Source organism: Canis lupus, chromosome 14 (genome assembly GCF_003254725.2).
Source record: "Canis lupus dingo isolate Sandy chromosome 14, ASM325472v2, whole genome shotgun sequence".
NCBI lineage: Eukaryota > Metazoa > Chordata > Mammalia > Carnivora > Canidae > Canis > Canis lupus.
Genome location: NC_064256.1, coordinates 42,367,437 through 42,391,301, shown reverse-complemented (window position 1 = coordinate 42,391,301; position 23,865 = coordinate 42,367,437). Strand labels below are relative to the sequence as shown.

At 42.5% G+C, this 23,865-nt stretch overlaps 1 protein-coding gene and 1 long non-coding RNA gene across 9 annotated transcripts in view; one reads left to right on the top strand and one right to left on the bottom strand.

Annotated features, from left to right (window-relative positions):
• Positions 1–23,865, top strand: part of LOC112670651 (uncharacterized) — a 55,065-nt gene that overhangs the window by 23,518 nt on the left and 7,682 nt on the right. For 5 of the 6 annotated variants that reach the window (XR_007402077.1, XR_007402078.1, XR_004804535.2 and 2 more), the window contains exons 3-6: positions 6,933–7,032; positions 16,182–16,347; positions 16,612–16,694; positions 19,988–20,229. This is a non-coding gene — a long non-coding RNA (uncharacterized LOC112670651). The remainder of the gene's footprint in view (positions 1–6,932; positions 7,033–16,181; positions 16,348–16,611; positions 16,695–19,987; positions 20,230–23,865) is intronic. The other variant, XR_003143111.3, reaches the window with a different exon arrangement.
• CHN2 (chimerin 2) overlaps positions 8,936–23,865 on the bottom strand; it is a 295,899-nt gene continuing 280,969 nt past the window's right edge. For all 3 annotated transcript variants that reach the window (XM_025464493.3, XM_025464494.3, XM_025464495.3), the window contains 5 exons: positions 23,229–23,402; positions 19,062–19,139; positions 16,010–16,147; positions 14,262–14,367; positions 8,936–10,767 (listed from right to left, as the gene is read on the bottom strand). In XM_025464493.3, coding sequence (XP_025320278.1) covers positions 10,596–10,767; positions 14,262–14,367; positions 16,010–16,147; positions 19,062–19,139; positions 23,229–23,402 — 668 coding nt within the window. In that variant the 3' untranslated portion in view covers positions 8,936–10,595. The remainder of the gene's footprint in view (positions 10,768–14,261; positions 14,368–16,009; positions 16,148–19,061; positions 19,140–23,228; positions 23,403–23,865) is intronic.

Below are 23,865 nucleotides of genomic sequence, written 5' to 3'. Positions count from 1 at the left end.
AGATGTCTCTCTACTGAGTACTTGGAGAAGGGGACTCTGTTCCTGCTAATCCTTCTTGCCATGAGTTCCAGCCCATTCTAAGTGCTGCATATTCGTGTGTGCCCATGCTCTTTGATCTACAGACCTGAAGGTGGAAAGGCAGGGAGCCAGGTGGACAAATGAGGCAGAAAGAAGAGCCACTGCCAAGACTCTCCAAGGCAGGAGTGTGCCTAGCATGTCTGGGTCTGAAATGCAGTGAGTGTATGCATTAGTAGCAGGAGGGGTGATCAGAGCACTGATAGGAATCCAGATAAGTCATTTCTGTGAGCCTCGTGTGCCACTGTGAAGACTGGCTTTTATTATAAGTGATGTGGGAAACCACCAGAGGATTCTAGGCAATGTGGGGACCAGAACTCACATTTTCACAGGATCCCTCTGATTGTTGGACCAGAATAGGCTCCTGCAAGCCGGAGGCAAGGGTAGAAAAAGCTGACTTAGGAGGTGGTTATGGGTATGTGAAGCCAATAGGCTTCCCTGCTATTCTGTTGGTGGTAGGTGAGAAGAATGGAGTCAGGGATGACAGTGTCAGTGTACTCCTTTCACGTTGCATGAGCTAGAAGCACTGGGAGGGTTTTTAGAAATAGTTATAGAGTCATAGTCTGTATTTTCTTTCATTACTCAATACTGAGAACTATTTCCAAGTCAGCTACTGTGAACCATTTCCAAGTTAATAAACTTAGGAACATATTCTTTTTAATGATCAAGTAGTATCCATTAGGTAGCAATGCCATGGGTGACTTAACAAATCCATTGTTGATAGGCATTATATTATTTTTCAGTTTTCCTGAAATGGTGAATTCTGGAAAAAATGAGTGATCTCATAGCCTTTGACAATAGATAATAATCTGTCAGGCGAATCTGCACTTTTGTTTATTTCTTACAACTAGATAATCTATTTTAAACTGCTAAATATTTATTTTCAAAATCTGCCTTTTTTTCTGTTTGTCAGAGTAATATATCTTTGTTTAAAAATATATATGTTACAGGATTTTGAATGAGACTTTTCTTGTTGTCACCAAGTTTCAACCAAGGCCCCAAAGACTGAGAACAATAGATGATAGCCTAAAGGTGCAGAGAATGCTAAGAATAAGAAAAATTTTTGTGACCCTTAGTTTAGCACCCATCTTGGTGGGTATATATAGGGGGATACAGAGGAGTGAGCAAGAAGCTTTTTAAATTGAAATTCAATTAACATATAGTATATTATTAGTGTCAGAGGTAGAGGTCAGTGACTCATCAGTTTTATATAATACCCAGTGCTCATTACATCACATGCCCTTCTTAATGCCCATCACCCAGTCACCCCAGCCCCCAACCCCCTCCCCTCCAGCAACCCTCAGTTTGTTTCCTATGATTAAGAGTCTCTTATGATTTGTCTCCCTCTCTGATTTCATCTTGTTTTATTTTTCCCTCCCTTCCCCTATGCTCCTCTATTTTGTTTCTTAAATTCTGTATATGAGTGAGATCATATGATAATTGTCTTTCTCTGATTGACTTATTTTGCTTAGCATAATACCCTCTAGTTCCATCTGTATGGTTGCAAATGGCAAGATTTCATTTTTTTGATGGCTGAGTAATATTCCATTGTGTATGTATCCTACATCTTCTTTATCCATTCACCTGTCAATGGGCATCTGGGCTCTTTCCATGGTTTGGCTATCGTGGACATTGCTGCTATAAACATTGGAGTGCAGGTGCCTCTTCAGATCACTGCATTTGTATCTTTGGGGTAAATCCCCAGCAGTGCAATTGCTGGGTCATAGGGTAGCTCTGTTTTTAACTTTTTGAGAAACCTCCACACTGTTCTCCAGAGTAACTGCACCAGCTTGCATTCCTGCCAACAGTGTAAGAGGGTTCCCCTTTATCTGCATCCTCGCCAACATTTGTGGTTTTCTGACTTGTTAATTTTAGCTATTTTAACTGGTGTGAGGTGGTATCTCATTGTGTTTGGATTTGTATTTCCCAGATGAGCAAAAGGTTTAATAGGATTTTATTTAGAGGGAGAACTTTTGAGTGCTATGGGAATGTTCTTTGATGAAGGAAAGACTAAACTTGGGGAAGTTTCACAGAACCCCTCTGAGAGCTTAATGTGTGTCTCCTAGAGTTTGGGGACTTTAAATGACCTGATTGATGCTAAAGGTAAAAGGAGAGGGCTATGGTGAGGGGAATGATCTGCTCTCTACCAACGATGTGAAAGAGGCACATGCATTTCTGCAGGCTAAATGGGACTCCAGGAAGGCTTAGACGTGCAAGGGACCCAATCCAGGCTTGGTGATCCAAACAGAGACAGATGTTGGGAAGGCAGGGGGTCCTTGGGAAACTAGCACTGTGCACTTTAATGAATCCTGTAGGAGGAGGCAGTGCTGTGTGAGGGAGCCAATGGGAGATTTCTGCTAAAAGAGCCAGATAGAAGGAACCCGGGACCTCAGTGAGTATGCAGCTACCATTTTAGACCCATAGCTTCCACCTGGAATTTTAAATGACAGAGAAATACATTTCCATCTCATGTAATCCATTGTACTTTGGGTTCTCTGATACTTGCAGCTGAAACTAAAACTAGCTACCTTATGAATCCTATTCAAATGCTTTCAGAGAAAAAAAATAATGTTATGTCACTTTACTTATGAGACAGGAAATTGAATAAGGACTGGTCAAGCAATGACAGTTATAGAGCAATTTCAATTTCGCATGTAAGGCTTGATGTAAAATTCTAAAATAGAAAAGAGTGAGCTAATGTACAGTTCTTTAAAGCACCATATTAATACATATGACTAGATAAAAGTTTTCCTAAAATTATATAGGTAGTTTCTGTGGAAAACAGTATGGAGGGTCCTTGAAAAATTAAAAATAGAATTACCATATGATCCAGTAATTCCATTATGATCTACCTAAAGAATACAAAAACAGTAGGTCAAAAAGATATGCGCATCCCTATGTTTATTGCAGCATTATTTACAATAGGCAAATTATGGAAGCAGCCGAAGTGCCACTGACAAATGAGTGGATAAAGAAGATGTGTTATTCATACACAATGGAATATTGCTCAGCCATAAAAAAAAGAACGAAATCTTGCCATTTGCAACATAGATGAATCTAGAGGGCATAATGTTAAGTGAAATAAGTCAGAGAAAGACAAAAAGTACCATATGATTTCACTCATATGTGGAATTTAAGAAACAAAACAAGCAAAGAAAAAAGACAAATGAAAAACCAAGAGTCTTAACTATAAAAAACAAACTATTACCAGAGAGGATGTGGGTAGGGGCATGGGTGAAATAGGTGATGGGGTATAAGAGCACACTTACCATGATGAGCCCTGAGTAATATAGAGACGTGTTGGATCACTATATTGTACTGATTTTTTATTCTGAATTTCTAAATTCTTTTGATGCAGGGCCAATATGGTGGAAGTGAAGATTTTAAAGAGCTGAGTGATGGAGTTCTGGGAGTGTTCATCAGGAGCCTTGGCTATGGGCAGTAGATCACATGCTAGCCGGCTTTAGCAGAAGGGATCTGTTACAGGCCACTAGGTAGTTATTGAATCTTCGGGATTAGTTTATTTGTTGACAGATGGCATTCAGAGCCAGAGTGGTTGTGATGGACTGTGGATAAAATAGGGCAAGAAGCAGCGCTGGCGGGCATGCCAAGGGATTTGGACAGTTAAGAGGGAGAATGGGCAGAGGATCCAAGCAGAGGATGGGGGTGAGGATGGTATCACAGCAGCCAAGAAAGGAAGGGGTTTGAGAAGAAGGGAGTGGTCCACTGTGCCAGCCACTGAGAAGCCCAGTAAGTGGAAACCTGAAGATTTAGGGTGGTCGTTGGGGTTCCAGGGAGAGCGCTTGGGGGTGGGGGCAGCAGCACCGGAGGGTGGTGTGAAGGTGTGTGACGGCACCTCTGCACCTGCTCCCACGCCATCTGGCCTCGCCGATAACCCTGTGAGGTTGGTGGGCCAAGCAGGCAGGCAGGCAGGCATTAGTTTTCACATTTCAAAGGGGAGAAACCTGAAGCTCAGAAATGTTAAAAGCCTTAATCTGTGACCGAGCCAGGCCTTGTGGCTCTAAATCCAGTGCTCTTACAGGGCTACCATGCTGTCTTTCCACCACATCCCACCACCGGCCAGGTGTGGCTTGACTTTACAAACTCACGGGCAGTAACTGGCTAAAATTCCTTGACTCTAATTTGCTAGGGAGCAATAAGGGATAGTGCTTGAGAGTGTACAAGAAAGGATACTAATGGTCTCAGCATTCTCCTAAGAGTTTCCCCAAGTGGTTGAGTTTTTAGACAAACGTTTGTACGTACAAACGTTTGTTCCATGCCCTAGATATTATAGTGAGTATTATATGTAGATGACCTTAAGTCTCACAAACTTCGTGGAGTAGGTGCCAATAGTAGTTCATTATGATGACAAAGAAACAAGCTTAATAAGTAAAAAAGAACTTTCCCTAAGTTACACTCAGAAAGTGGTAGAGCTCGGAGTAACCACAGGGGGTCACAGGGACGCAGCCCCGACCTCCTCTAGTCTACATTGCCCTGGATCCCAGCCAAAGAGAGCTACCATTTGCTGTATAACCCACAATTAAACTAAAGACTTAGATTTTCAGAGTCTCCTAACTGAATTATTTTCACAATTGTTCCTACTGGATAGAAGAAGAAAGAATATGGTAAAGATTAGGTGATGGGATACCTGGGTGGCTCAGTGGTTGAGTGTCTGCCTTTGGCTCAGGGCGTGATCCTGGAGTCCGGGATCGAGTCCCATGTCAGGCTCCCTGCATGGAGCCTGCTTCTCCCTCTGCCTGTGTCTCTGCCTCTCTCTCTCTCTCTCTCTCATGAATAAGCAAATAAAAATCTTTTTAAAAAAGGTTTGCATGCCTCCTGTACACTAGGCACAGTGCCAGTTAGGGTCTGGGGTAGAGTGGTGAGCAGAGCGGACCAGAAGCTTCCAGTTGAGACAATATTTTATTAGAGTCCGTTCTATGGTTATGGGGGTGAGGCCCATGGAGACCTTGGTCTATGGGTATGGAAGGTCCTCTGCAACCTATGAGAGTTCAAACAACCTTCCCAATACTACAAAACCATTGCCCCCTTTTTGTTAACAAATCTTGATTTGCTACATGTAGTCAAACACCTTGGAGAGGGTGCCTTTATCTCCAGTTCAGGTGAAACCGTGGTTGTTTTAAACCAGGTCTTCTCAAATTTATCCTCCACTGGAATCACTCAGTGGACCTGTTAAAAACAGATTGCCAGACCCCAGCCCCAAGTTCAATGAGTCAGGCCTGAGGCGTGACATTTCTAACAAGACCCAGGTCATGATGTTGCTGGCCGCGGGACTCTGCTTTGTGAAACGCTGGTCTACGCTAACCGAAATGATCTCTTTTCCTTTCCTAGTTACTGGCTTAGCCATAAGCATGTACTGCACTTCTGGCCAGTCAGGTGCAAAGGGATGTTTGTTGGGGGAAAAAGATTTTCTGGCTGTAAAACGGGACACACAAGACACACATGGAAAGAATGACATTTTCCTGCTTGAGTAGAAAGACAGCACCAGCCTTGGAAATGCCTTACAGTTGGATTCTTGTGGAGAGAATTACTGTTCTTACTGTCAAGCCCTTTGTATCTGAGTTTTATGTGATGTGCAGCCGTCACTTTCCTGACTGTTGAATTTAGTACTTCTTATAGGTTAGTGATTATCTCATTATCAGAAATAAGGAATCCATGCTCAAGAAGCAGTCCGTATGGGTTATTGGTACTATATTGATCTTGCCAGGTTGGGACTGTTCCTGACGTGGGGGGGCAATCAGTTTGGCAGATCCCAGAGTCATGAACTTGCTGGCCCATAGAGACCTCATGGGTTTTAGCAGTGACCTTTTGAAAGGAGCCCCAAACCCCTTTCTCTCAAACACTGCCCCCTCCTCACAGAGGCATGTGCATACCTGCTTTTTCCTGACTTGGTCCCTGGCCCTGAATTCTGGGTTTGATGAGGTCTATTTTTGTTTTGCCACAGGTCTTCTCTGCATGGATTATGGGGTCTTAAAATCTTTTCTTGTTGGGCTAGCTGGCCTGCACCTCTGATTCTTGCAGCCCCATGGTGCCCCTCATGGGAATGTGCCACTCCATCTCACCCCTCCATGTCCTTCAACCCTGCCAATTAGTGGACTAATGTGGACTTGCCCCACAGAGGTTTGGTTTTGGAAGGGTGGTCCTGTGTATGTGCGATAATTAACATCTGTACATTGCTATACAGTTTATACTGAGCCTTCCGTGTTCCCATTCAAGGTCACAGTGGATCTTTAGAATCCCTCTGATAGAGAGAGAAGAGCAGATATTCTGTTATTATGCCCATTTCAGACTAGGGAACTAGAACAAAACCAGGATTATACGCATTTTACAGATAAGGACGTAGAAAAAACCAGGTATCATGCTTGGTTAATTGGAGTGACCAAAAATCTGTTCCGGTAATACTCAGTCAACTCTTTATGAAGATTTTGAAGTATATAATTCTTCAGGAAAGTATGTTAAGGCAATAATTTTTTTTGGCAGCAATGAAAACTGTGCTCCCATAGATGATTTACTACATATATGAGGTGCACAAGCCTACAGAAAGAGAGCTTCATCTCTTTTTCTGACTGTAGGGCTTATCTTCATTCTTTTTTTTTTTTTAGATTTTATTTATTTATTCATGAGAGACAGAGAGAGAGAGAGAGAGAGACAGAGAGAGAGAGGCAGAGACACAGGCTCCTCTTTCTTCTTTTGGGTAGATACTATCCAACTGTCAAGTCAAGCCACCTGGGAATCATCCTTGATTCTTTAATCCAGGCTATAACCAAACCTTTTCAACTCTGCTCTTGAGTAGGACCCAGTTCTAACTGTCTCTGCCTTGCTACCCACCCCGGATGCAGGCTACCTCAACCGTGGTCCTTTATGACAAGGAGGACACCTAACTGCAACCGCCCTCACTGCCTGCGGCTGCCACATGTTCTCCGATGGATCCACAGTCAGGTAAGTGATCTTTTAAAAATGCAAACTAGATTGTGTCATCTGTCCCTTATAATCCATTAATGCTAGTGCAACGTGGTGCCTGGGATTATACCCCAGGACAGAAAAGGATATTGGTAGAAAACCCATGAAAATCTGAATAACTTCTGAGTTTATTAATAGCAGTATGGCAGCATTGATTTCTTAGTTTTGATAAGAACTGTACTGTGGTTACATAAGATGTTAACACTAGGGGAAACTGAGGAGGACACAGGAACTCTGTAGTATCTTTGTACCTTTTCTGTAAATATAAAACTATTCCAAAATTAAGTTTATTTAAAAAAAATTAGGGGTGCCTGGGTGGCTCAGTTGGTTAAGTGTCCAACTCGATTTTGGGCTCAGATCATGATCTCAGGGTGGTGGGATTGAGCCCCTCACTGGGCTCTGCACTCACTGGGGAGTCTGCTTAAAATTCTCTCCTGTCTGCATATGCTCTCTCTCTCAAATAAATAAATAAATCTTTAAAAAAAAAATTAGTGGCACTCATTTCCCTGATGTTAGAGTCCAAAATCCTCAGCGTGAGCAGCTTTCTTTCTCTAGCAAGACTAAATTTATTTAAAAATTAAATAATTCCTCCAGCGAGACAAGCCTCCTCCTTATCTCCAAGTACTCACAGTGTCTGGCCCATTAATAAATGCTTGATAAACATTTGTTGAAAATTAATGAACATTATATTTTTAAAATCAAAAGATTAACTATAAATTTGGGGATTGGTAGATCTTGAGAATGTGTAAGCTAACTGAGGTGGGTTTTTGGTAGGAATCAGTCCGGCCCAGGCAATACGTGAGCTGTTTGGGAATGTGACTGTCCTGTGCTCTCCTTGCCTCCCTCCCTCTGCCCGTCCAGCCTGCTATCCTTGCAATTCAGCACCAGCCCCCTCCCAGCTGTGGAGGTCAGGTGCCCATTTATGTTAATAGGAGAAAGAAAAGGCGTCTCCTCCCATCCTCAGAACTCTCTTCTCCCACCCACTCTGCCCCTGTCTCACTTCCCACAACCCACTTGTAGACAAATAGCAGTACGTTTCTGGAAACAATGCTGCCTCCTTTCAGGTCTTAACTACTAGAGTTATTCCAATGGTAGGAATTTCAAGCCAGGTAAGAGGAGCCATGTCAGGCTACCAGATGGTGGGGGAGATAAGGGTGGGTGAGCAGGCTTCAGACTAAAGCAAGGGAGATGGGATCAGGTGTTGTAATCACATTCGAGAAAAGGAGTCAGGTGACCCTCATTACACATTATAGAACCTTGTTATAATACCCCTTATTATTACTTGAACTTGGATTTAACCTGGGACAAGCCCCTTTCATCTCATGCTCCTGCCTTCTACACCAGGTAATATCTTTTCCCTTTGCTAAGTTATCATTCTTAATAATGATAATAATAAGAAGCAATAACTATACTATTACTATTACTCTAGGTCATCACTTCATCTAAGATGTCACAGCCAGAATATTTTCCAGTTTTTCAGATGAACAAACTCATTCCCAAGGTCATCTGCTGCTGCTAACAGGGAGATCTGGGATTTGAACTCCAGTCTTTCTGGCTGCAAAACTCTTGTTCTGCTCTCTGGCAGAAGACCTAGAGGGATTTCCTTTAAATGCTATTATCTCTTAATGAAAAAAACATAAATGCAGCAGGTCTTACAATGAAGGTGGAGCATTAGAATCCTAATCTCAAGCAGGCTCTCCAGAGGGATGCAGGAGGAGGGCTGGACAGCAAGGTGGGGACTCAGTGGGATGTTTCTGTTTCCTCCTCGTGTTTTGGTGATGCTAGAAACTCTCCTGCCAAAACCCATCTGGGAGCAATATTTTAAATATTGTTCCCCCACCCCACCACTCCCCAACACCAATTTTCTTTGCACACTCCAGGATGATAGACAGAAGAATTTAATACATTTAATGCTTTTCCTTCCATTTACACTATCATAAATTACAAAGTATTATTCACTTCACAAAATAAAACCATTTTCAGATAATTTTTTGACAGTATCAAGAAGTACATAAGCTACAACAAACAAATCTGTACAGTTGGGAGGAACAATAATAGCAGGGACCCAGCAGAACCATTTTAACCCCCCCCCGGTGTGCCAACGAAGTCCATCCGCGTAGCCCTTGGGACTGTCCAGGACAACAATTGCACTGCCCTCCTCATTCCAGATCATTTATCACACAGTAATTCTCTTCTGTTCACTCAAAAACAAGACTAGTGAGTAAGTACATGGATCATCTTAGACAATCAGAGGAAAAGACATTGTGGTTGGATTTCAGAAAAAAAAATTTAGATTTACAGTTTTTGATGCTTTAAAATTTTACCTATGTTACAAAATATAGAAATCTTGCTGTGAAAAGCTCATGCTAAGATAAATATAACCAAGAAGATGGAACTATCATGATAAAATCATATTAAATTATGATCCATACAGAGCTACTTTTGTCAAGGAGGAACAAATATTTGTAAAAACCAAACTTACTCATTCTTACTTTTAAAAATAGGCTTGTTTATAAAGCAAAAATGGAAAAAAATCAGTAATTTTTCTGCAGATTCACTTTTCCTAAATACAGAAATGTGACAAAAATACAACTTGTCATTAATAGGTGAATTCAGAGTGCTGGACCGAAAAGAACCTAGGGAAAGTGTTAACTTTTTACATGGCCCAGATTTAACCATCCCGCATCATTTTATGTAAAATGACCACATTCTGCATGTTCTGGGATATACACACATGATACGGAGAGACTCTGACCAATGGCAAAACATACTTTGGGATTTCACAAAATGTCTAAGGAAAGAAAATCTGTGGATGTTTCAGACCATCCTACAATTGCTATAAACATATACCGTACGACTGCAAAATGCCAGTGCTCAACAGCAAAACCTATCAAAAGCAGGGACACAGGTGGCCGGTGAACTTTCATTGCAAAGCACTGATAAGGACAGAGGTATGTCAAGATAATACTGCATTCATGGTAAACTTTTTCAGGGATCACAGCAAGAAGCAGGACAAGGTACACAGGGTCATAATCAATGCACTGCATTGAGTTCTATTTGCTGAAATAAAGTAACATTCTTGCAGCTAAAATAAAAATACATTTTACAATATAAGTTTCATTTAACATTTAACATAGAATTGTCTTCTTTCTGTAAGTGGAAAATGTATAACTGTATCAAGTACCTCTATGAATTAAATTCCCTTTAATTACTGATAAGACGGAAGCTTAAAGATCTAGGTTGTTTTTTTTTTTTTAATAAGTTAAAGAAAGATTTATTAATCACTCTTCCAGCAAAACAGGCATATGTAGGAGGCACAGCAGAGACCCAAGAGGAGGCCTTTGGTCACTCTCACCCCTGCTGTTCTTACGTGGAGGAGGCGAGTGTCTATGAGACACAGTAGCCGACTTGACAAATCCACTGTGGTCCTGGAAATTCTCTCATTTGTTTGGAAAACGAATCAAGTGTAAGAAATGTTTTTACTCCTCTAGCCTTATCAACTTAGATGGGGCTGGGGCCATGAGGCTCATTTCCCTGGAGGATTAAAACAAAACATCTTCATTTTCTATTAAAATCTGCACGATCAGCTTTTGGTACCGCATATCATGGAGGGTGGTGAGGGTGCTGTCCTCAGGGGACCTCATCAGTGTGGGCCCAAACACGATCCCCAGATTTTCAGCATTCATGAAATTGTCCTTCTCATTCATAGTCACCCTGCAAAACAGACATATACACAGACACATTACACGGACTTGCAGACAAATTGATATACTGATTATGCACGTATGCTCCCACCAATTTCTCTGGTTTAGTAAGTTGTAAAAGAAGACTAAGAATCAGAACTATAGAAAAGCACTCCGGGGGCAGTGAGGGTGGGGGAGGGCCGGTTAGCTTAGATGGTTAATTGTCTGCCTTTGGCTCAGGTCACGGTCTTGGGATCCTGGGATGGAGCCCCATGGTCCCCACTCAGCGAGGAGCCTGCCTCTCCCTCTCCCTCTGCTGCTCCCCCTGCTTGTGCTCTCTCTCTCTGTCAAATAAATCTAAAAAAAATTTTTTTAAGTACTTTTAAAAAGATAATTTTCTGGGGGCACCTGGGTGGCTCAGTCAGTTAAATGCATGGCTCTTGATCTTGGCTTAGGCCATGACCTCCTCCATGATCGTGGGATGGAGCCCCACTTTAGGCTCAGTGAGTCTGCTTGTCCCTCTCCCTCTGTCCCTCCCCCTGCTCACATTCTCACATGCTCTCTTCTTTCTAAAATAAATAATGTTTTTTTTTAAAAGGTGACTTTATTTTTCTTAGATTATTGACATTGCATTTAGGCAGTGGAAATGAATTACTTAGTGAATCTGGTGTAGACACATATTTAAAATTAGAAACTCAGGGACAACTTGGGTGGCTCAGTTGGTTAAGTGTCTGCCTGGGGCTTAGGTCATGATCCCGGGGTCCTGGGATTGAGCCCTGTATTGAGCTCCCCTCTCCTCTGTACCTTCTCCCTACTTGTGCTCTCCCTCTCTATCTCTCTCTCTTTCAAATAAATAACATTTTTAAAATATATGTAAAAAGAGAAAATCAGTCCTTCTTACTACAGAAATGTGGAACTGTGATTAGGGGAATATTGGTTGGAAGGGGCAGCAGATTCTTAGCTGACCCATAGTGCAGAGGGATTTTAGTCTAAGCTTGTGTGGAAGTCTTCTCTTTCCCATAGCTTCTTCCTACTGGTCTGCATGCTCACAAGCAGGGAAGCTGATTGCAGACTCCTGGTCTGCTGGCAGCTCAGCGTCCAAGGAGCAAGGTTACTGTAGGATGGGGCTGCCATGAGTGTAGGAATAGCCAGACCATTATCACGGGACAGGGGAATGGCTGGAATGTGGCCAAACAGGAAAGCAGTTGGACATTATTTCTAGTTCCCACAGGATGAGGTCTGGAGCAGTAATTATTGTTGGAATTGAAAATCATCATTTCAACATCCAGATGAGAACAGCAAAGCCTTTAAGAATAAAAGTCAAACTCCAGAGTTGGCTTAATACCTTCCTAGTGGGATAAAATTACAGTCTCCTAGATTCTTAAGGAATTGAGGTTTTTTGGATATTTGTAATAGATCTAAAGGACTATAGGTTCTCTGTAGCAGGGAAAAATATAATTAAAACATGTTTAGATTCTATAAAGAAGGCCATCGCTTTGTTTCTATTTTCTTGGAGCTAATTAAGATCGGCTACTTAGTATTCTTTTAGGAATTCAGCTTGCATTATTTTCATGTTGCAAAGCTAAGGAGGTAGGAAAAAGGAACATTCTTCACAAAGAGTTCACATCTTGCCGTTAAGTTAGGCACCATGCCTGGCCAAACAAGATGGATAGCAAACCCTCCATGATAAAAATACTAAATTATTGGCATTAAAGTATCAACTGGGACATATCAGCATTTTCCCTAATAATGATACTTTGCCTTCCAAACAATAATAATTAGAACTAATTTCTTTCTAAAGAAATAATTTATAGCTAATTAAAAGCCAGGCTAGCATTCATAGTCTGTTACTTATCCAAAAATTACTCAAACTCTTAAATTCAATAAATTAATCAAAATGGAAACTCTCTGAGCTAAATGTTATTGTGGCTCTGATCACCATGAATAAAAGCAACAATATATGTTTTATAAAGGAAAAAAAAAACCAAAAACTTTAACACCTAGTGTTTATACAGTATTATCAACTTGCTTCCTTTCACTTATTGAATGGATCTGTAAATTAGTCAGTGCAGACAATTTTTGGTTCATTTTTCTAAGAATGGGCCACTGCTATGTGTCTTCTAAAAACATAGAGGAAAGCACACAGAAATGCCCTGAGCTCTCCAATATCTCAAAGACCAACTCACTGACCTCATTATATATGAGCAGTGAAGGAAAGAGATCCACAGTTGGGGTAAAAGAGTTTGGAACCAGAGGCTCTAGTGTCCTGTAAATACCCAAACATCTCCACCTGATAAGATAGTGGATAGCTAGCTCTCCATGGTAGATACTTTCTGAGATGGCTCACAGTAATTCCTGCTTCCTGCAATTCATACTCTTATATAAACCCTTCCCCGAGCACATGGGCCAGACAGTAGTGACTTACTTCTAACTAGCAGAATATAGCAAAAGCAGCTGGATATCACTTCTGAGATTGGGTTACAGAAAGACTGTATCTTTTGTCTTGGGTGTTCTTGCTTATTGGCTCTGAGGAAAGCCAGCTGCCATTTTCTGAACTGCCCATGGGGAGACCCACATGGCAGTGAACTGAGGGCGGCCTCTAGCAAAGAGTCAGCAAGAAAATGAGGCCTCCAGTCACACAGCTTCTGAGGAACTGAATCCAGCCAGCCACCTCATGAGTGAACTTGGAAGAGCATTGTCCACTAGTTGAGGGAGAAGGAGAAGCAGACTCTAGGCTGACCCAAGACCCTGAGGTCATGACCTGAGCCAAAGGCAGACACTTAACCATCTGAGCCACCCAGGTGCCCCCTAGTAGAGCCTTTACATGAGATTGCAGCCTGGCTGTCCGTTCAGCCCTAGCCTCATTATAGGCCTTGAGCCAGAGGCAGCCAGTTAAGCCACACCTGGGTTCCTGATCACAGAGACTATGAGATAACAAATATTTATTGTTTTAAGCCTCCAACTTTTGGGACAATTTCTTACTTGGTGGTAGGTCACCAATACAGCGGGAAAACCAAGGGATTAGAATGGGAATGTGCTTGCCCGGAAGAAGGCAGGTTCAGGAGTCTGGAACTAGAATGAGCTGAAAGAGGAAGATCGAACACAGAATATGGGGCTTGTGTGGGAGGCAGATGCAGATACGGAGGCAGCGTAGATGAATGGTTAAGGCAGAGCATGGGCTCTCGACTGGACTGCCTGGACTTCAATCCTGGCTTCACTTTACCTCTTTTCCCATCAGTTATTTTACTTCCTTAAACGTCAGCAATCTCATCCGTCACATGAGGCCCCTAACAATACCCACCTCACAGACACAACACATAGAGTTGTGTGGTGCACCTGCTGGCACAGAGCGAGTGTTCTAGCAGTTATGAATGGGGCAGGCCATGCAAAGGCAGCATAGTTCACTCTAAAGGAGAGTCTGTCCTCTCAGTGGGTGGGGGAGGAGGGTTGTGAACTCTTCCCTAATGCAGTCAGTCCCAGGCAGACGCGGTTGACAGAAGATGTGTCAAGGAGGTGTGAGCTTACTTCTTGAGGTGGATCATCAGGTATCGGAGGGTCTCATAGTGGGCAGGGGGCAGCAGCATCAGCACGTCATGGACGGCTTCCAGCCTCTCATCTGCGTTGGAGATTTCTGTAGGAATACACATAAGGAGTTGACACAGGGCTGCCACATTCAAGTTTTCAGTGAAGTAACAAGAAATTTGGTTTGTTCTGGTTACAGATGGAGGGGAAGTCTTAATAAGTTCATGCAATTTTGGGTAACATTTCGTTTAAACTAGTCCATCCATTTGTGTCTTGCCTTATTCCAGAAATGATTGGGGTTGGAAACCACACATGTATTGAACGTCCGCTGGGTGGATGATGGGAGGGTGGGCATAGTCCTTGTCACCCCCCCCGCCCTCCCCCCCACCAGGACTCTGCAGCCCTGTAGATGTTTACCAGTGGCACAAACTGCTTTGCCCATCTTCTGAATGCTGGACTTGCTAGAGATCTCGCTATCACGAGCTTTAAACTAAATCACACTTGGTAGCATTCTCTGGAAGTTGTGTGACTGGAAGGCTCCGTAACTGAACACACTCTACAACACAAGGGCTCTGGCCCATGAGCCTACCAACTCAGCTTGCGTTAATGGCACTTCTCACCAAAGTGCTGAACCCCGCTAACAGTCCAGGTTAGGAAGTAGATACTAAGCATATTCAAAGGGAGGAAACATGCATGCTTCTGCTTTTTAGGTCTCTGATAGGTATTGGCAGCCATTCAAAGAAAGTTCTCCTGCTGTTCCTCCTGGGGCACAGGAGACCCAGCTGCCAGAACCTTCTTCACCTAGGACCACCAGGACCCAGGAAAGAATGCTCTTACCAGGAAGTGGGGCCATACCTCATCAGGAGAGTGCATCTTGCACTAATCCCATCTGGCCCACATTTATCCTCATCAGGCATCTTATTATATTTACCTTCAATGATATTTTTCATAAAAAATTCCTCAAAGTGTGTTTGATTTCTGTGTCATGCATTCTAGCATCTGACTCTCCCTTTCCTTCCCATGTTCCTGGGCAAAGTGCAACACCACTTCCCACCCTCTGACCCCTTACCTCCCATCCCAATATGGTCCTTCCTCCTGACAGCAGTCAACCCAAGTGCCAAATACTGAATGAGCGACCATGGTCTGAAAGAAGACCAGCAATGATGATGTTCTGTCCCCGGCCCTATGAGCTCAGCTCTCCGAGACTAGCTTTCCTGCCCTGTGAAATGGTATTACAATATTTGCCCCCTAGGTAGATGAGAAGCTTAATCTAGAGGATATAATTGAGAGGTCCTGGATAGTACTTGACACAGTAATACCAGTTTTGAACATCGGTGGGCAAATCTTGGGGTATAGTTTAATCGATTACCAATGAGTGTGCTTAATGGATGAAAGTAGCCAATCTATTTGGTCCTCATTGAAGAATATCTGATTTTTTTTTCCTATAGAAACATTTTTGCTTTGACATATAACTGAGTATCCCCGACCGTGCCAGTTCCCAGCATGGAAGGGACAAAGGGGAGAGAGAACTGCCCAGTGCCCAGCTTTGGCCGAGTGGAGTCGGCTTGGTACTGGCTCAACTCAGCCGGTGGACTCTGACTGATTTTCACTTAGCTGTACCATTGTGCCCTTGCTTGGCAAAGCCAGTGCCCATGGAATGAATGAAACAGTTCTGAGTTTAATTTTCTTGAAGTTAAAAGCATTATACTTAACAGTTTGGTACAAATAAAAAATTAGTTCTCAGTACTTACTTGCTGCCTCAATAAATTTGGGATAGGTGTCATAGGTGATAACAGGAATGGGTAAGTCTCTGAAGTATAGTTTAAGGGCTCCAGTGATGATGTTTATGTCTGGGTAGATGTTGGCAGATATATCTGCCTTTTCACCATCTGAAAAACAATCAATGATCCAATTCCTAATTAGGACCTATTTCGCCAAGTGAAAGCATGCCCAGGAAGAAAGAAAAAAAGATCCTACAGTGGATGCTATGTGCCCGGACAAGTCCCAACTGACTCCTCTCGCTTCTAATAACACCGACGTGTGGGAAGTAACAAAAAGAAGTTTGGGGAGAGTGATTTTGGGTCCGAGGGTAAGCGAAGCCAAAAAGGGTGTGAAATCGACTTCTTATAGTTCTTTGGGGGCTCAGCCTCTGGTAATTTGCTGGGCAGAAACTTAGCATAGTAAATTTTATGTTTGAGACAGAAACGTTCATAAGAGAATAACAATCTAATGTGAAATAATAATAAAAAAATCAAGCTTTTATATAGCTGCACCAGTATTTTTTGGATTTGGATTTGAAGATCACATACACAACATAACTGCCAATGTCTTCAGTTTCTCTTGTCTCTTGCAGGCTCGCTGACGTTTTACTTTTATCCTGGTTCTTTCTCTTCTGTCCCTAAGGCTTTAATCTGGGAAACTCTGACCTTCCCTCAGGTATGGGTAACGTTGTATCCTAACCATGTTTGCAGTCATTCTGAAGACATTCTTTGACTTTTTGTTTTACCATTAGTAAAAATCAGTCCAACTAACTGTCACAGACTCAATTTTTTGGATACGATAGTTTCAATCATATTGAGATGGTTAGCATTTTCTTTGACATAGAGAATTGAAATAAAGTACAAATGTCTTAGCAAATTTGGTTCTAAGGATAAAAAAAAAAAAGCTGGTGTACAGAAAACATTGAGTGCGGTAGATGGGTTATCCGATCCCATTATTTACATATTTAACAAATATCTATTGAGACTGGACCGTGTGCCAGGCACTGTTAAGCTCTGAGGAATCAGAGAAGAAAAGATATATTCCCTTCAAATGGCTCTAGTCTGTCTAGGAGTCAGGCATGCAACTCCATGGTTACAAGGAAATGGGATGCTTGCTAGGCTGGAGATATGTGAAAACATAGGGGCTGGAAGTGGACAGAGGAAAGGGCAATGGACTCTTAGGTCAGCTTGAGGTGCTCAGGGAGGATTCAGAAAAGAGGAAAGACTTGAGTGGACACCTGATCCATAGGTAAGTGTTTGCCAGGGATGTGAACACTTTCTAGATGGACAGTCCAATGTGAGCCAAAGTAGTTGTTCATGAAAACAGGTAAGGTGTATTTCAGTATAGCTGGGGCATAAAGTATACAAGGGCAGAGAAACTGGCCATGAGCCTGAAAAGATAGGGTGGCCAGATCATCAGAGACCTGTCTACTGTTCTACAGAGTGAAAGTTCTTATTTTTCTCTTAAATTTTTTTCTTTTTATTTTAATAAATTTATTTTTTATTGGTGTTCAATTTACCAACATACAGAATAACACCCAGTGCTCATCCCGTCAAGTGCCCCCCTCAGTGCCCGTCACCCATTCACCCCCACCCCCCGCCCTCCTCCCCTTCCACCACCCCTAGTTCGTTTCCCAGAGTTAGCAGTCTTTATGTTCTGTCTCCCTTTCTGATATTTCCCACACATTTCTTCTCCCTTCCCTTATATTCCCTTTCACTATTATTTATATTCTCCAAATGAATGAGAACATACACTGTCCTTCTCCGATTGACTTGTTCACAGAGTGAAAGTTCTAATTAGTAGGCTAGGGGTTATATCCCTTGATTGGCTTTACTACAATTATTTGGACTACTCAGTAGAAATATAGAATAGAAACACTAATTTGGAAAGATATATGCACCCCCATGTTCACTGCAGCATTATTCACAAAAGCCAAGATATGGAAGCAATCTAATTGTTCGCTGATGGATGAATATAGAAAAGATGCGGTGTATAAATGATGAAATACTATTCAGCCATAAGAAAAAGAGAAATCTTGCCTTTTGTGGCAACATGGATGGACTTTGAGGGGATTATGCTAAATGAAAGAAGTCAGACAGAGAAAAGACAAATACTGTATGAACTCTCTTATAGGAATCTAAAACAAAACAAAACAAAATCAAGCTCATACATACAAAGAACAGATTGGTGGTTGCAGGAGACAAGCTGTGAGGGGTGGGAGAAATGGGTGAACTGATTTTTTAAAAAAATAAATTGAATAAAAATTAACTAATAAGGAAATACAGATTCTTGAGCTCAGCTTTCGGAATGAGTCCCCTGGCAATCTGTATTTTTTAACGAGCTCCCAAGTTCTTTGACCTAAGAGATAGTATGGCCTAGAGAGCATCTTTAAAAATAAATAAATAACAAAAGGTGTTACCTTCTAAACTTCCACTGGCTTCCCTTATTTCAGTGCTGGGCATACTGCCATCCTATGCTATTTTATTTGGAGTTTTGAGAGAAGGAAAAGAGTCACAGAGATCCATGGTTGGGGGTGTAAGGACAATCTGGTGCCACGTGGACTGACCATAAATGTTTGGCCACCAAATCAAGAATCATAAGGGCACCAAATGCTGGCTGCCCATCCAAGAAGTATTTTAATACAATTTTTAAAAGATTTTTAAAAATTTATTTATACATGAAAGACACACACACACACAGAGAGACAGAGAGAGAGAGAGAGAGAGGCAGAGACACAAGCAGAGGGGAGAAGCAGACTCCATGCAGGGAGCCCAATGGAGGACTCAATCCTGGGACCGCGGGATCACTCCCTGGGCCAAAGGCAGGCACTTAACTGCTGAACCACCCAGGGATCCCATATTTTAAACTCACATTTCCATCTGGTCCCTGGTCTAAAACTTTTAAGGAGACACTTATTCCTTGGCTTCCTGAGGAGTAGCTCTCAGTAGCTCTGAAACCCATCTGCACTATGAATAAAGTCTGGTTCCAAGAGAAAGGGTGCTAAGGATAGGTTACCCAGCATTCAGAAAAGCACAAGCCCACCTCTGTCAAATGCCATCTTGACATCTTCGATGTGTTCAGTGAACCCAGAGACTCTGTAAAGGCCTTCTGACTTCAATCCTGTTGATAAAAAGAGACTTTAGTTCCCTGAAACATCTACAAATGACTCTAATTCCATATTTACATTGTACAGTATCGGGAAATGAGCAAATGAGAGTCAGGGCTCTTGTATATTATACACAATCATGTCAGAAGTGGACTTGTCCATCTCAGTTTCCAGGCAAGTCTGTCTGGATATGCTTGTGGTGCAGTAGAGACCTCAGGGCTCTGGTCTTCTTCCTGCCTGGCTTCGCAAACTAGATGCCTGTTTAAGATTCTCATCAACCATGGTCTCCTGCTTCCTCATTCATCAGGCTGCTGGATTAGATTTCACTGCTCCAGGCATCAACCTGCTTCCTCCCCAGCATCATCTTATCCCATGTGCATGCAGGGCTGTGCTAGGAACACATACATACGTGGATGCTTGCATACTATCTTGATTTTATTGAAACAATCTAAATTTTATAGCCTTTTGTGTTTATGTTTAATTATAATTATGATAATATGTTCAATGTTTAACTCAATACGATTGATTTAATTATTATACCTTCAAATAAATGATCATACAGATAGAGAAAAATAAAATTTTAGTGATGATTCCGGAAACCTGACCACTGTATACTTAGGCTGAGACAGAAATGTTGTTTCTGCTCCTAGATCTTATTGATTTATTAAGATATGTCCTAAGGCCTAGCCAGGTCCCAAAAGCATCAGAAGGGATAGAGGGCCAGATTTCAGACCTAGCAGGTCAGAAGCCAGGTACTATCAAACTCCAGATACAGCAAGAACAAGCAAACAAATAGTTGATAGAGCTGGTGCGGTATACACTTGTCAAGCTCTTAACAACATACTTTTCTGTTCTTCATTAGGGCAGCATGGATCAGGGGTATGCTATCTGCCATCTATAAGGGTCTACATCAGAGAACAACTGCACAGCATCAACCCTGCTGCTCTTCCTCCTGGGACTGTAAGAGACCTTCCCTGACCTTGGCTCAATCTCCCACTGAGCCCCACTCACTCTCAGAACAGTTGCCCAGGCTGCCAATACTGATCAATTGGCTGGCTGGCCCACAAGAGACCTGGAGTCATCCTCTTCTAGTTGGCAGTACATGTAAGTGTGCCTCAGTACATGTAATGCGTGTATGCAACATGGGTGAGGATGCCATGGCACATGGGAGCACAGTACTGTGAACACTAATCCTTGACTGTTTGTGGGTGGAAGATTCTGTGGGGAAGGTCTTACAGAAGAGCTAATCTTTCAAGGAAGTCATGAAAGATGGACTAGAGTTTGCCAGAGTAGCAGAGGCTTCCAGCTCTCCTTGTAATATCAACTCTCCTCTTCCTCAGCTGCAATGGAACCTTCGATTAGTAGAACAACATCCATGGCCATGGCCAGTAAATTCTGGCTAATGGAAAGAGAGCAGAAGTGATGTATATAGCGCCATGATTGTGGACTTGGAGAGAAAGAGCTTGCCTTTCTGCCCTTGGTTGGAATGCAGAGGAGAAGGTGGTAACCACTTGGGACCATGCATATGAAAGCAGCTTACGAGGATGGCAGGCAACAAGTTGCCGGGCCTGGGATCCTGCCCCTGGGGTGCTGCTCACCTAGCCCTAGACTGCTCCCAGTGTCTGGATTGTTACTGGAGAGAGAAACAAATTTCTATCTTGTTACAGACACTAAGGTTTGGGGTCTTTGTGATAGCACTGAGACACATGGGTGAAGTAAGGTGGTAGACAGACACATTTGGAGGTGGAGTTAGGATAGGTGGCCATTCCAAGAAAAGGCAAAAGGAAGAACATAGTTTGAGTCCTCTATGCTGGGCCCTGTGCTAGGTCATTTATATGGCTCAACTCATTTCAACTCTCACAGTCAGCTTATGACTGATTCCATTCACTTTATGGGTGAGAAAACATATTCAAATGGGGCAGGTAACTTGGCCAAGGTCATGCCACAGTGAGTGTGAGACAGGGCTGGGAATCTAACTCCACGTCCGTGATCTTTTCGTCCTGCCACATCATGCAGAAACAAATGGCCATGAAAGAGCATTTGCAGAACAATAAGGAATTTGCCATGGATGGAAGTGAGGTAAGACTTTGGCAGGGGTGGCAATGAGGCTGAGGATGGGAGTCATGTGAATTTCTTCCAGCCCATTCTCTGATTCTGCTCACATGCGCAGGATGCTAATGCCTGCAGCTCCAATCCCCTTGCTTTCAGTCCCCTGGCATAAATTCCTGATCTGTGCCATTCTAGCTCTTGTTCCAGGCATGCTTCATGCCGTGCTCCCCACGGACACATAAGATGTCAGACACGGTGGTAACTCTGCCTGAGTTATCTATCAGTCGCCTCTGATGAGGATCATTATGAGATGATCCCAGCTTCTCCAGAGAAGCTGGGGTCCTGAGTTGAGGCTCCAGGGAGGCTGATCACCTGACCCCCAATTGCAGAGCCCTCTCAACGATAGGAGCCAGGGATACTCCCCCAGCATCTCACCCAGGGTCAGGGCACCCCGTCTCAACTCTTACTCAGCCCAGCCCCTGCAGCAATACCTTCACCAGATCCCAAAGCACCCACTAAGCTCTGACAGGCACAGCAGTCAAAAGGCAGCAGGCACTTCTTACAATCTGAGATTAAATGAGCAAATCTGAAGGGGACAGAATAGCTCTGGTTTTCATCCTGCATGGGAAAGGGATTTTTCCTGTCTCTAAAAGGCTTGGGATAACAAGCTTATAATGTCCTCTTTTGTCTTCTTTTGGAAAGAATGTAGTAGTTAGCCAATGCATAAATATCTGTAGAATACATTACACCAGTTTGGACACAATAATGGATACCAACTATAGCAGAGTACCTACATGGCAAAAATGTTAAAGCCTCTGGGCTTTATACATGGTCCAATTATCCAAGTTATATCCAGCAATCCAAGTTCTCCCCAACCAGGCTCAACCCACCATATCACTGAACATTTTGATACTGAGGAGTAGCCAAACAAAACATAGATAAAGGAAGGGTGACTCAAGCATACTATAGAGAACCTTTTCATTGAAATGTTTCTATTTTCTGTGCCTTCTTCTTTTTTAAAATATTTATTTATTGGGGCACCTGGGTGGCTCAGTTGGTTGAGCTGCCAACTCTTGATTTCGGCTCAGGTCAAGGACTTGGGATCCTAGGGTCAAGCCCTGCATCAGGCTCCGTGGTCAGCATGGGGTCTGCCTCAGGATTCTTTCTCTCCCTCTGCCCCTCCACCTGCTTGTTTGCTCTCTCTCCCTCTCTCAAACGAATAAATAGATCTTTTAAAAAAAGAGAGAGCACGTGGAGGGGAGGGACAGAGGGAGAGTGAGAGAGAGAAGCTTAAGAAGACTCCCTGCTGAGTGGAACCTGCTGTGGGTGGGGCTTGATCCCCAGACCACGAGATCACCTCCCGAGCTGAAATCAAGTCAGATGTCTAACTGACTGAGACACCCAGGTGCCCTTCCTCAGTGGCTTCTTTATTTTTCATTGCATAGATCTTTTTACTCTTTTAACTCTCTTCTTTGAAATAAACAGAACCAATACTGGCAGTGAATTTCTCTATGGTATAAAATGTATCTGTTGATCAACAGTTTATCTCCTTATTTAGTGGGATGACTTTTTAAGACTCAATTCAAATCTTACTTCTGCCATAAACCATTCCTGAATTGTCCTCAAATAACACTGAAATGTCTTCCTCTATGACTCCATGGTGTTTTGGATACACACACCCATAACATTTATTTATTGACCCCTATGATTCTGCATATTACAATATGAATTTCTGGAAGGTGAGAACTGTGACTTTTATATTCTCAATATGTAGCACATAATAAATGCTTAGCAAACATGGGTTGAATACCGACATGCAAGGTTTAGGTACAAAACAGAAACTGATGTAATGGCTAGATTCAGCTTATTTCTGTGTGTATGCATGTGTGTGTGTGTGTGTGTGTGTGTGTGTGTGTGTATGCTGGGTCAGAATGTCTCCCCAACATCGATAGTGGAGAGAGAGTCGATTTAACAATTATAAAAAAGTCTCCTTGACAACAGTAAAAACAAACAGTGAAAACAAAATCACTATAAGTATAGAGTCTTTTCCAAACCTCTTGCTTCAATTTCCCGTATGCATATGTCTACCACCATGGGTCTCTGAGTATTGTGAGCCTTCACAAGTGTTGTGAGGTCACAACAGTACACCTTCTTAATCCTCTTGAGATCAGGTTGACAGTCGTTGGGAACGTGCTTGGAACACTGTTTGTGTACATTCAATCCACAGTCTGTAAACAAAGAAGCCACATTAGCCTTGCCCGGACCTTTGGTCAAAGCCCAACACAAATGATAGGTTACCAAAAATAAAACTGAAAACACCCAAGGGTTTGCTGTATCTTTCTGGAACACCTATCCCATGTAGAGGTGATACTCTCCATGAGATCCATCTTTACTCAGAAAACTTAAATAATTCCATTTTTCTCAGTTTTTTCTGTTGCTGGACCATAATAATAGAAAAAATAATAGAACATTTCACTGAGATCGTTTTGGTAATCAGCTAGGTTATCTGTATGTTTTTTTCCCCTCTTTTCAGACTGGAAACTTTGGGTCCACATATTTGGGTACTTAGGACTTCTGCTAGGTTGTTTTCCTGAAGTCTTAGATTTTCCTTTTGTGGAAGACATGATAACTCTCTCTGTAGGAATCTTTAATCTTTGGTCTGAGGGACCCATGACCATTGGCATCCCCTTC